The sequence below is a fragment of the Furipterus horrens genome, unplaced genomic scaffold, assembly GCF_987537825.1.
Source record: "Furipterus horrens unplaced genomic scaffold, mFurHor1.1.pri manual_scaffold_4, whole genome shotgun sequence".
NCBI lineage: Eukaryota > Metazoa > Chordata > Mammalia > Chiroptera > Furipteridae > Furipterus > Furipterus horrens.
Genome location: NW_028327174.1, coordinates 36,847,724 through 36,861,796, shown reverse-complemented (window position 1 = coordinate 36,861,796; position 14,073 = coordinate 36,847,724). Strand labels below are relative to the sequence as shown.

The following is a 14,073-nucleotide window of genomic DNA, read 5'->3' as shown; positions in this document are numbered from 1 at the left end:
CCTGTCAGGAATATTATGTTTAAATTCAGTTATTCAAATAAAAGAGGGACTTTAAAAAAAAAGGTAAAAGAAAAATGGACAAAAATATATAAGAAGAACTTTTCTGTTTAATCATACTCTGGCTTAAAGCCCAGTAGTCATAGCACCAGATCAAGACACTTGTTACCTCCTGGGGGCAGGATGAGCTGATGACATGGTCATATTTTCCACATCAAATAAACCGCCAGACTGGTGAGTCTGAAAACCCATGCATACGACTGGACTGGCATTTCATAACAACTCATTACAGAAGCATGTCTGGCTAATGGGCAGAGAACAGGATCCTGAAGACACAGCATATAAAACAGATGGCTCTGAAGGAGGTAATAATGAGGAATAGAGCCCACCCTGCGGGAGGTGAGTGCATTAGAAAGTGTAAGGAGCTTAGTTTAGCCTTGCTCCATATTTTAGAAAGTGCCTAGCTTTCCTCTCTACCTTCTATATTAAAGGAAAGTCAGTATAATATAGAGTCCTGTATACTTATAACAGAAAGCAAACTGAAGAAAATTTGCCTCCCATTCAAATAAAAATGAAAGGGAAAATGCAACTTAGACAAATATATTTCTTTACTTACCTTAAGGATTAAGTGTCTGAGCTCATCATCCTGAATAAATGAAGGTCGATAAATATCTCCTGTATAAGAACTTGTAATACCTAAACGTAAACACATCAAAAGTTACTGAAAAAATAGTAGGGTTGGAAATGCAGTAAGTGCTCAGTGAACACTAGCAATGCTGCTGCTGGTGAGGATGGTGATGGTATTTTCTCTTCAGCACATTCTGAGACCTCTTCTATAATTGTTCTCTTCCTTTGTTATTACTAGATTAAAAATTCCTGCTTTTAGATTGTAAATTCTTGGAACTACTTATTCCTTTATATACTCAAATGTGCAGATAGTTACAGTTGTATATATTGATTTAAAAAATCAACTATGCAATATATCATCTGTAACAGTATAATAATACATCGGCAGCCGTCCGTCTTGAGAGATGATGGTGTAGCTTCTTAAGAGTCTATCTGCACCGCCGAGAATGGCTGTGCAGTCCGACTCGGGAGTGACACGGTATCTGTCTCCTCCCGTGCTGAATCGACATCTTGCGATGACGCTGGAGTGTCCTCTCCAGTGAAGCTGAAGCTACAGAGCCTGGGCAGGGCGATATGGAGGGTCTGCTGTTGCCCATGCAGCAGACCCCCCCTCTCTTCGCAGCTGAAGGGTCCAAGGGAAAGACGGAGTCAATACAGCTTGGCTTCAGGTGCGCCGGAGGAGTTGCCGGTGTTGACTACAACGTCAAACCGCCTTAGGGACTCTGGCTCTGGATTTTCTGTCGGGGTTTACTCCCTTAGCCTTTCCCCTGAAGAGGTATGCCGCAAGGCAGCGGAGGTTTTTTGGAGTCAGAGTTTTCCTTCTCTGATAATAATACGTAATATTCAAAGATCTAGTTATCTTTATATCTTAGCTTGTTAAAACTGATTATATGAATGACCCTGAATGGATTTTGCATATAACCCTTTAAAGATCACAGACACTTCTGATAATACAGAAATGTATAGAACATAAAGTAATTAATTTTACATCCTCAGCAAGAGCTTATTATATTTAAAAAAAAAAAAAAAAAAGAAAGTCTCTAAAGCAACTGAAGAGCTGATAAGGAATTATCAGGTCAAAACAAGGATGCCTTGAGGGCACCCACCAACCTTGACACAGGAAAACCCTTCATGGCCACAAGGAGGCGCAGGAGACAGTCCTCAGAGCCTAGGTGTATCTACCTCTGGGAAAGAGCTGATTCAGAGGTAAATCAATCTTCCCTCCTTATGCTTTCCAGCCTCCCTAACTCCAATCCCCTCCTCCTGAGGATCAGGATAAGTTGCTTTTGCAAGAGAAATTTTAACCACAAATTGATTCTTGGATGGATTTATAGCCCAGACTCACCAATTACCTAAGTAGAAAACACAAAACCAGAAAATCAAAAACACCTCATGGTATGATTTGGTAAAGTTTTCTCACACTGGTAGCACACCTAAGAGTCTGTCATAAGCAAAACAAAATCTTCTCTTTTGAAATCTATTTTCTAAGTAGGCTTCAAAGAATTCCCTTATGGTCTTCTTGTTGTTACTACTACACAGCAGCCTGGTAGGAGAGAGTTGAGAAAAGGCTAAAAGATTCAGACTCTTGAGTGGTGCGCCAGGGTCTAGCAATAAGTCAACCTGAGCAAGGCAGTGACATTTCCAGGTCTGGCCCGAAGCAAGCTTGGCAGAAGCACACCAGGGAAACCCTGGCAGCATGAACCAATCAGAAAGGGCGAGCCCTGACTAGGGGAGTGAGTGAGGACTTGAGAAGGAGAAAGGGGGCAGTAAGAGCAGAGCTGGAGCCAGGGTGAGGTGAGTGAATAAAACGCATGCTGCGATATGCTGTACACCTGCCCAAGACGAGCAGGTTAGCAAATCTGACTCTTGGATTTCAGATGGAAAAAAAAACAAGGAAACATAATCACTTACTTTCATTACAATGTTCATCAGGTGAAAAAAAAAGTCAATATGAGGATAATGATCATGATCATTATAATGATAGTGATAATAATGATCAAAATGACAACTATTCCTCCTCCTCCTCCCACCACCACCTCCATCATTAGTAAAGACTGTACTCACATTTTATATGCATTCTTGACTCTTTAACAACAACCCTATAAGGCAAATGCATTATCCCTATTTTACAGATATGGAAGTTGAGGATTAGAATGTTAAATATTGACAACTTAAGTCACAGAGCTACTAAGTCAGGGAGCCAGGATTTGAACCCAGGGGTTTCCCTCCAGAACCCACAGGCATGCACTACTGTCTCTGGTGTTAAGACCACACACAGAATGCTCAGAAGTTCTCCGAAAGCACACACTGCACAGCTAGGGCTCATCCAGATGTGGTCTGCACACCACTGCCATCAATCAAACATGGTGGCATAAGTATAGAAATTAATAAGCATTTAAACACTTTTACAGAAATGTAACGCTGTGGCATCCCAGCCCATGAACATTTCTGCAGTAACCAACTGTATTATATTTTATAAGAGGTGGGGGTGGGGAACACTTTCCCTTCACCCAGATAGTCTGAGAAGTACTGCTATAAAGTGTAGTAAAAAAAATCATTTCACCACCTTTCTATCTTTAAAGTAATTATGTACAGACCAAAATAGCATGATCTGCATGCAGCCCTCTGATGATCTGGTGTCTCTGATGAGCAGCGAACTGGGGGTACATGCTGATAAGTGCACTGGAATGCAGACACTTTTCCAAGTCACCTCACTTGTGGTAACACCCACAACAGGGTCTGGACAGGACCCGGGGTGAGTTAACTGACAGCCTCGCTTTGGCTCAGAAGGGCCAATGGTGAAATCTACACTCTGTTCCAAGAAATCCTCTCTGGATATACACAGGATGTAGACTCACACCTCCACTGTAACATCTATCCCACTATTATGCTGATCTCTTCATGCGTCCATCTCCCGCAACTGGCCATGAACCCCTAGAACACAGAGATGCCTCATTCAGTTTTATATGCTCAGCACAGAACAGGAACCTCATGAATGTTTGTTGAATTAGTTGATTGATTCATGGCTTTTCCCTTAGGTTCTCCTCCCTCGGGACATTACAAATGTGAAAATTATTGGGTAATTTTATGTTTGCAATCAAATGGCCTTAGTTCAGCCTGCAAATGTCCATTGCTAAAAGATTTAAGGGAACTATTGCATGCAACTTATGCAAGACCTAGCAGTAGGTAAAAGAGAATCTTATTTATCTCATTTCACAGTAAACACAAAAATAAGATCACCAATCCCACTCCCAACAGGAAGCCTGCCAAGCAGTATCCCAACATGTGCGCCATTCCCCACGGCACTGAAGGGATCAAGGGCTGCACTTTCCCCACCGCCTCCTCTCCACATCTGCACAGAGTCAGCGGGTTGCAGTGCGTACGCCATTTTTCTACCATATGTGGAGATCTAAGGAAGATTATTTAAAGTATCTATTTTTACAGTTTCCACAAGTGCTATTAAACAGGCCTTTAAATAGCTGTCTGTAGTTTTACTTTCTTATTTGTATATGCTTCCTTGTCCCCTATCTCTTTCAATCCGCATGGATTTGCCAGGGTTTTTTGTTCATTATGAAGTAAGATCCTCTTTGTCTGGCCTCCAATTTGCACTGGAAATCCAGGTTAACCCTGCTCTCCTCCAACCCACTTTCACTTGACTTTTTGCCAAGTCCCTGTATTCTGACCATTTAATATCCTTTTCCCTGAAATAGATTTTCCTTTTCCTGGCATGCACTGTAGGACAGAGGTCTAAATAGACCCTTGGTCGTTCTTTGCTTATTCCTTTTTTATTCTTTTTTTTTTTTAATTCAAAAAGAGCCAAATTTCACTATAATCTTTTAGATCTTTACAAATCTAAACTTTCAGAGTCTCACTCTTCTGCCAGTTCTTCTTAATATCAATTTATGTTGTTAACATTCTCATATCTAAAACTCTACTCTATTTCCATCATACTGCCCCCCAAGCTGGACCGGGGTTACTCCCAAACCAGATGTGATTTTGACTGCGCACACACACACACACACACACTTCAATTTAAAATTCAAGTTCAAGTTGGGGGGCTGTTCAGGTCAGAAATGACCATGCATACCCAAGAAGCAATGGCTAAGGACCGCCTTCATCCAATTTCTAATATATGTGAGAATCCCTTAGAATAGTAAGGTATGATGCATTTTAAGGAACTACTACTACTAAACCTGAATGAAGTTTTATAAGAGAAATTGGCTGGATTTAAGGAGATTTCCTTTCCTAAAAATAGAAATCTGCCAATAACTTAAAGCCATATTACATTTCAGAATTTCTAAAACACTGAGGTATATATGGCAGGCTTATTATCTTCATATTATACATGGCGAAACAAGGAGAAATGTGAAGACTTTTTAAATTCATAATAGTAAGCTTAAGATAAACCTTTTAGCAGAACCAAGTTTTCTGACATCCACATTAGTATTCTCTCTGCATACAGAATATGGACAAGCTTCAAATAAATGCCTCTATAGCTCAAAGACAACTTTGTATAGTGTCTCAATAGCCAATAACAATAAGCCAACCTCAATCACAGGGCAGACCTCTCAAAGCCAATTGTGGAGGCCATTTTCAAACTCACTTTTTTTTAGCGGTAATAATTTTTTTGTCTTTTTTTCCATTACCATTTAGTTAAACTCACCTTTTAAAGCCTTCAAGTGTTGAACAGCCATCCTTAAAACTGTGAGTTTGTCCAGTTTTCGTGCCATGGGCTTGCACTGAGGGACCATTGCAGACAGCTCTTCAATCAGGTTATTCATTCTGTCTCTCCTCCGCTTTTCAGTTTGGCTGTGAGCTTCTCTAAGAAGGAAAAAGAGCCTCCTTCATTCACATTTCCCATTCAGCAGACCCACAGGACCCCAGAGGCACTAGCCAGAGCGCCTGGGGAGGCCAGCAAGCGCACCTGTTCCTCCCCACTTCAGCCCTGCAGTTGCTTTTCAGGGAAGAGGAAAGAGCTGTTGGGAACAGGAAGGTCACTCACAAAGCTCAATGCTTTCACCCCCACCCCATGCCCTTGCTATCTTCCTTACCCTTACTTCCTGAAACCTTCAAGAGCTAAGACATCTGTCAGAGAGCTATAGATGGTGGTATTTTACGTCCTTCCAATCTTAGAGAAAGAGGTAGGTGGCCTTCTACTCAAAGCTCACTCCTCTGTGGTATCTGCTTAAACAGTTATCAGCATCTTAACCTCATTCTCTTTCATAACTCCTTCTCACGGTCTATGCATGTGCTCGTCTCTTTTCTCTGAAAAAATATCCTTTCCTTAGTTCTGGGGTTTTTTCCTTGCTACCGTCTTCCTGCCAGCCAGCTTCCAAGAAGTACGGTCTCCACTCAGTCTTTCATTTCCCAGGCACTTCTCCATCTATTAAAAGTGAGCCTTCCACAATCCCCTCTCCACTAAAACTATCCTAAGAAGGCTCATCCTTATCTTATGCAACCCCTTGAACTTGACACTGTTGACACTCCTCATTCTTCTCCTGGCTTCCCGGGCCTCTCCTGCTCCTCCTTCCTCCCTTAGTCCCTTTACTCCGCATTCCTATCCTTAAACACCAGTGTCTCCCAAGATTTTCTATTTGGCACAGCTCTTTCCTCACCCTATAGCTTTACCCTAAAAGATCTCATTTCCTCATAAGGCCTCACAACTAGTCATAAGCTACTTACTATGAAATCCCTGTACTGAACCAGTTCCTGACTTTTGGAACTAGAATCATGCACCTTATTGATTCCCAAATACCCTAAAATCTAAGAATTCCCAAACTGAATGCATTCTCTGCATTTTACCCCATTTGATTCTCCCTCCTCCACTAGCCCCAATTTACTCTTCTTTCCGTAGGCTTTATCTTGGTTAGTGACAGCACAAGATTCATTCTAGACTTTTCTTCTTCATCCTGAAGTGCCAAATAATCAAACTCCTGAAGATTCCAGTTTTTAAAATATTCGTTAAATATGTTCTTTGTCCCCCCACTCTGTCACTTATGATAGCTCATTGCACTAACCCCAAAAGCCTCTACACTCATGTTCCTTCTTCTAGTGTCCTCCCCTTCCAGTCTTTCCTCACCACCACTTCCAGAATTATTGCTCTAAAATAAATTAAATCATCTAATCTCATTGCATAAAACCACCAAAATGCATTTCCATTGCCCCAGAGGAATGGCCAAACTCCCTAATGACACCCCAGGTTTCTCCATCCCCTGGATCATCCCCTCATCTCCAGGTTCCCCCCTCCAGGTCTTCTTCCTACAGCTCCAAATGTCACACAGCAGCAATGCCCAATGGCTTGCTGGTCCCCAAACATGCCACATCATCGCATGACACCTCTATGTCTTGCTCTTTACTAGGCCTAGGAGTGGGACAAATTCTATTCCTCTTTCAAAACCTAGCTTAGGTATTCTTCTGGGAAGCTTGCTTTGACTACTGCATGGTTAATCACTTCCCTCTCTTAGCTACCTCAGTACCTTTTAGGTCACTACTATATTTCATCAAAGCTAAGCCACACTGATTGTAAAATGCACTAGTATTTTTTCATTTCAAGGAGAGAAAAATGCTGCTGATTACCAGAAAAATGCCACAGATAGTAAAGACATTTTTCATAGGTGATAAAACATAGGGGGAAATGTTCATCTTAGATTTCAAGAATTAGGCTATTTTACTCTTCATACCCAAGTGTAGATATTTGTCTGTTTCTCCTATAGCACTCAGATCGTGACAACTCCATAATTTCTATATTAGAAGAGTTTAGGGGAGACAATCTGATGGAAAAGAAAATAAGTAGGAGATCTACCTTGAGGTCTGTTTCTACAGTCACTTTAAATTACATGAAAGAAAATGTAATTTTTCTACACAGAAGTGGGGAGAAGCACTGATGGGGACAGATGGAGCTAAATATCCCCCATCCCCAACCACTCACTCTTGGGCAACGCAACTCCTGAAACAAAATACACATGTACTTTTGGGTAATATGGATGGAATTCGCATTACATGGGTGTTTACATAAAATGTAGTTATTTACTCACACTTTGGCCTATTCAAGAAGAATTTTTAGATTGTAACGTTCTTTTAATCATAGAATTTTAATCATCCTCTTGCTAGAATGATCACCTCTCCTTTCTACTAGTATTGCCCATTAGAACACAGTAAGTGACAGACAGACACCTGATTCCAGGAATGCGCAGCAGAAGAAGGGGTGAGTTCTCAGAGCCACGGTGTGGAGGGAGTGGAGAAGAAGGCGTGAGCAAGGCCACTGTAGAGACCAGTGAATAATATGGGTAGGAAGCCAGGAAACTCAGAGGAAGGCGAAATAACCAGTTTTTGAATAAGGTACTTTATTGGAAGTGCAACTGAAAAGATTTCCAGAGGATTTTATTAAGGAAAAGCATATTTATCCAGAAGCTAGTTTTCTGCTGAATAATTTTTCAGGGCTCTGCCTCTTAATTCTGTGTACTGTTACTGCCACTTTGATTCATGTCCGTTTTGGTAGAATCATATCAATAAAAAAGATCTGGCCATGTTTCTAACTAATTAAATATAATTAATGATTTAAAAAGTAACCTTTTTCTTTCTTTTCCCTACAGTCAAAGATTTAATGGGGTTAAAGGAACAACTCACTTACTGGGATGGATCTGAATCACTTCCTTTTCGTTTTCTTGGGAACTCTGTCACATGTGGGCTGAAGGATCCGGTAGCTGCTGGTTTTGTCCACGGAGTCATATGATTGGAAACCATGGGAACGATGAACTGGTGGTTGTCTTCTATCAATGCTTTACCTGTGAGAGAAAAAAGATGCAGCACAGTAAGATGTCTAATTTTAAACATTAACTTTTACTTTATACATATCCATACCAACACATCTTAAATGGTTTTTTTATCTTAAAAATACCAACTCAAAAACAACATAACATAGAAAGAATAATGATGTACATTAGAATATTAGTCAGAAATGTATTTGTTAGTTCATATTTTTATTTTCCCAATCTAGATGTTTAAAAAAATGAACATCATAAAAGATATGGAAAAAAAAAAAAGTAGAAAGGGGGAACACCAAATTTCTCAAACCAATGCTACTATTTAGAGATAGTTCCTTTTAGAATTTTCCTCTAGTCATTAAAGTAATTGAAATCATTGTGTATATTCTGCTTTATTTATGCATCATTGTGATAACTTTACAATATTATTACAAATTCTTTATATATTATTCTAATGGCTACATAATATACCATCATGTAGATGTGTCATAGCTTCTTAACCACCCATCTATTGTTAGAATGCAAAGTTTTTTATCTACTGGTTATTTCTTTTGAATAGCATCCCAGAATTGACTTAAGGTCAAGGGCCAAGACTATTTTAAATCCTGAATTAATAAACATGACAGTAAAATCCTTTCTGTTTAAAGTGCGGTTTATTACATGCTTTATGGAATACAAAAATCAGAATCACTAAACTAAAAATAATCTGTAGTCCAAATGTGAGCCTCCTTCTCATTTTAAAATGCATATAATAAGTTTAAACTCATTTATACCTTGTAACATACATTGAAAACATATAAGCAATATTACAAGAACAGTGCAATAAATCTACAATAGTGGGAGAGTTTTAACATATCTCTATCGTAACTGATAGATTGAGTATTCAGAAATAATGATATAGGAGGTCTAAACCACACAATGAACAAGCTTGATATAATGGAGACCACTCTGCCTAGCAACTTCAAAATCTAGTGTTGTTTTAGAGTACCCATGAAGCATTTATAAAAACTGACAACATACTGGACTGAAAATCAAGAAAATCTCAACAAATTCAAAAGATTGATATCATACATAAAACATTTTCTGACTACAATGTAATTATTAGATATGTTATAAAATGAACACCAGAAAAAAAAATCTTAGAAAATTAAGAAATATACAAATAACTCGTGGAATAAGAAAGATTTCAATGTAAGTTTATAAATATTTGGAATAAATAATAAAAATATACACGAAATTGTGCAGAAACAGTGAAAGCATTAGGGAAAATTTTTAACACTACATTTTTTTAAAGTATAAATGTAATGAGCAAATAATTTAAGAAATTAAAGCAGATGAATAAAATAAACCTAAAGAATTAGAAGAAAGGAAGTGATTAAAATAATACTAAAAATAAATAAAATAAAAGCAAGTACAGATCAAAAAAACTAAACATATGTTCTTCTAAATATAGGAAAATCTAATTACCCTATGGCAAGATTTTTCAAGAGAAAAAGCAGGCATAAACAAAGACAGAACTAAATATGGAGTCATAATTTTAGACACTCTAAAGATTTAAAAGATAATAAAACGTCATGAACAACATTATTCTAAAGATTGGAAAGTAATTTAAAAAGTCCCAGAGAATTTTAACTAACAAAACAGAAGCAAAAAGAAGTAAAAACCTGAATATTCCTACATTCCTTCTTATACAAACTACTTCAACATATAGAAAAAGTAGGGAGTACCGTGGCCCCCAACAATTTTTTTTGAGGCTTATATAATTTTGATATTAAAACATGACAATGGCAGTACAATAAAGGAAAACTATAGACCTATCTCATTCATGGACAAAGACACAAAAATCTTAAAATATCACTAAACAATTCATAAATGTATAAAAAGAATAACCCATCATGACCAAGACAGTTTTATTCTAGAAATGCAAGGCTGGTTTAATATTAGTAAATAAATGAAAATAATTTATTACAATAACAGATTAATGGAAAAATATGATTATATCAACACAAAAATATTAATAAAGGGATATTCAAAGCACTGTCTTTGCAATCAGAAACATTACCCCTTCACAACACTTTTTAGAAGGCCTGCTAATGGGTTAAAAGACAGAGGAAAAATATGTGGTATAAGACCTGGAAAGGAAGAAAATCGTTTATTTTTCTATTATTGGGAAATGGTATGATTGAGTATATAGGAAACCCAAATTACCAACAGATAAGTTATTAAAATCAGAAAGTAGAGCAAGTTGGCTGTATGTAGAATCAATATATAAAAATCAATTGCCTTTCTATTCACCAGTAACAAACAGTAAAAAAAAAAAAAAAAGACATTTAAAAATATACAATTTATAAAAACCTCAAAAAACAGAGTACCTAAGGAATAAATCTAATAAAAATATATAAGATCTATAAGACCTTTATTAGAAAAGTTATTTTAAAATTTTTTTATTTGTTTTAGAGTGAGGAGAGAAAGAGAAGGAGAGAGAGAGAAACATCAATGTGCCAGAGAAACGTTGACCGGTTGCCTCTCGCACATCCCCAGCAGGGGACCTAGCCTGCAACCCAGGCATGTGCCCTGGCCGGGAATTGAACTGGCCACCTTTCAGTTTGTGGGACAACACCTCACCCACTGAGCCTTATAAGTTAGGGCAAAAGTTATAAAATTTTATTTCAAACATTTAAAAAGATCCAAACAAATGGAAAGATATGCCATGCTTGTGGATTGGAGGCCTCAATATCATAAAGATGTCAATTCTCCTAAAATAGATGTGCAATTCCTGTCAAAATGAGCATTTCTTTTTTGATGGAACTTCACAAGCTGAGTATAAAATGCATATGGAAGTACAATGGCTCATGAATAGTCAAGGAAAACATTGGAGGACTTGTCTTATCAGATATCAAAGCATTATAAAGTTGTAGTAATTAATATGGTATTGGCAATACCCTGTAGGGATAAAGGGAAAAGAAACACAGAGCCCAGACACGTATGGACAACTGCTAAATGCAAAAGATAAGATTTCAGATCAATGTGGAAAAAACAGCTTTTTTTAAAAGATTTTATTTATTTATTTTCAAAGAGCGGGGAAGGGAGAGAGAGAAGCATTAATGTGTGGTTGCTTCTTGTGCACCCCCAACTAGGAATGCCCTGACTGGGAATCGAACTGGTGGCCCCTTGGTTCATAGGCCGGTGCTCAATCCACTGAGCCACACCAATGGTCTTGGACCAACTGGTTTTCTCTATGGAAAAGAATAAAACCAACTTCCCTACCTTATACCAAATATAAAAAACAACTCTAGTTGGATCGAAGACCTAAATGTAAAGGGCAAAAATATAATAGAGAAGATTCTAAAGGAGAGAGAATACTGTATGCTTGTTTTAGGTGTAGAGAGAATTTCCCAAAACATAAAAAGTTAAAGCAATAAAGAAAAATATGAATCAATTTGACCCCCTTAAAATTAAGTTAATGTTGATCAAAAGGTATCATAAAAAGAACGAAACTACAAGCCATATATTTGTTAAATACATGCAAACAACAAAGGAATAATATCTAGATCACATAAAGAATGTCTTTGCACTGGGTATCGCTGAGACTTCCGGCCAAGATGCAGGCTTAGACTGACACGCTCAGTCTCCCTCTACAACTAAGAAGGAATACAACTACCTCAACCAAAAGATAACTAGAAATTCCAGAAAATAAAACTACATGGAAGCCCAATGTATGAAGTTACAAAGCAGCGGTGCTCGTCTGGACGGGTAGGAGATCAGAATCGGAATGGAGGAGTCAGGCTAAGCTGTCCAAGGTAGCAGCAGGAATAGCGGCGGGATTGCGAGAAATGCCAGGGGAGCAATCCCGGCTGCAGTCCAGACCCAGCAACTCAGGATTCCAAAGCTGGGAAAGACAGAACTCCCATTGCCTTGGACGGTGAGGTTCTGGGGAAGGAGCCTCCTGGCCTCTCGGCAGAGAGTAACAGCAGGAATCCATCTTGGACCCCCGCCCCCACACAAAGCACCCCTCTACGAAAAAGCTCGCGATCCCCGCTGGTCACCAATCACCCATCGCCGGCAGTGACAAGTGCACGGGGCTCCGCCCCCTATAGCCTGCTGGGTAATAAAGCTAAACACAAATCTGTTAGAATGAAGCAGACGATTGAAATCCCAGTGATGTAGTGACGCAGCTCACCAGGCAGCAGATGAGAGACCTGACAAAGGAACAAATAAAAAACCTGTCAGAGTCTCAGTTCAGAGCTATAGTCATAAGGTGGCTTACAGAATTAACAAAAGATTTGGAACAAGACAGGGAAGGAACGAAAGCTACTCATACTGAAACAAACAAAAACACATATGAGACAAGTGGTGAGGAAATAAAATCCAAAGATCAAATCAACAAACCGGAACATAGGGAAGGAACAAACAGACAACCAGTGCAGAAAGAGGAAACAAAAAGTGAAGAAAGTGAGAAGATCAGAAACCTCTGGGACAGCTATAAGCCATCAAACATTCAGACAATAGGATTGCCAGAGGGCAAAGAAGAAGAACTAGAAATTGAAAAATTATGTGAAAAAATAATGAAACAGAACTTCCCGAACTTGGGGAAGGAAATAGACCTACAGGTCCAGGAAGCACAGAGAGTTCCAGAAAAACTGGACCCAGGGAGAACCACTCTAAGACACATTATAATCAAATTGTCAAAAATTAAAGATAAAGAGAGAATCTTAAAAGCAGCAAGAGAGAAGAAAAGAATCACGTACAAAGGGGTCCCAATAAGACTTTCCACTGATTTCTCAAAGGAGACCCTGCAGGCAAGAAGGGACTGGCAAGAAATATTCAAAGTAATGAAAATCAAAAACCTATAGCCATGAATACTCTACCCAGCAAAACCGTCATTCAGAATAGAAGGGCAGAGAAAGTGCTTCCAGGACAAAGTAAAACTGAAGGAGTTCATTAGATCCAAACCACTATTATATCAGATGTTAAAGGGACTGGTTTAGAAGAAGGAGGATCAAAACTATGAACATTAAAATGAAAACTGCATCACAACAACCAACAACAGAAGCTAGGGAATCGAAACAAAGGCAAACTAAGTAGGCAACAAGAGTGGAAAAAGAACTATAGGTATGGGAAACATACTGGGGGGAGGTCAGCAGGTAGGGGGAAGGGGGAGAGGGAGGGAGATGGTACAGGAATTAAGAAGCATAGTAGGAGGGAATGGAGTAGACAGGAAGAGGTTGAGAAGAACTATATTCACAACCAATGGACATGGACTAAAAGGGAGGGACAACAGGAGGGAGGGGGGCCACTGGGTGGAGGGGAGCAGAGGGAAAAGAAATTGGGACAACTGTAACAGCATAATCAATAAAACATTAAAAAAAAAAAAAAAGAATGTCTTTGCACTAATGAGACCAACAACCCAATATTAAACTAAATAAAAGAATTTAATGGACACTCAAAAAAGAAGTTTCAACCATCAATACACAAATGAAAATAAGTCAAACCTCGGTTCTCGAATGTCTTGGTTCTAAAACAATTTGGTTCTAGACCAAGTTGTTCACTGAAAAAATGTAAACTTCAGGTCTCGATTCTCTACCAGACAATCCTTTCATACTGACACCTGTATGATCAGTCACGCGTCTCTCAAGCAACAAACAGGAGATTTGGTTTTCTGGGACGAATTAAGTTCAAGAACTGA

At 38.7% G+C, this 14,073-nt stretch overlaps 1 protein-coding gene across 2 annotated transcripts in view; it reads right to left on the bottom strand.

Moving 5' to 3' along the window:
- The window catches only part of BMAL2 (basic helix-loop-helix ARNT like 2), a 72,376-nt gene that overhangs the window by 38,641 nt on the left and 19,662 nt on the right, over positions 1–14,073 (bottom strand). Inside the window, exons 2-4 of one of the 2 annotated variants that reach the window (XM_090272956.1) lie at positions 8,255–8,408; positions 5,288–5,445; positions 614–693 (exon numbers count right to left, since the gene is read on the bottom strand). In XM_090272956.1, coding sequence (XP_090129082.1) covers positions 614–693; positions 5,288–5,445; positions 8,255–8,408 — 392 coding nt within the window. Of the gene's footprint in view, positions 1–613; positions 694–5,287; positions 5,446–8,250; positions 8,409–14,073 lie in introns of those variants that run through there. The other variant, XM_090272957.1, reaches the window with a different exon arrangement.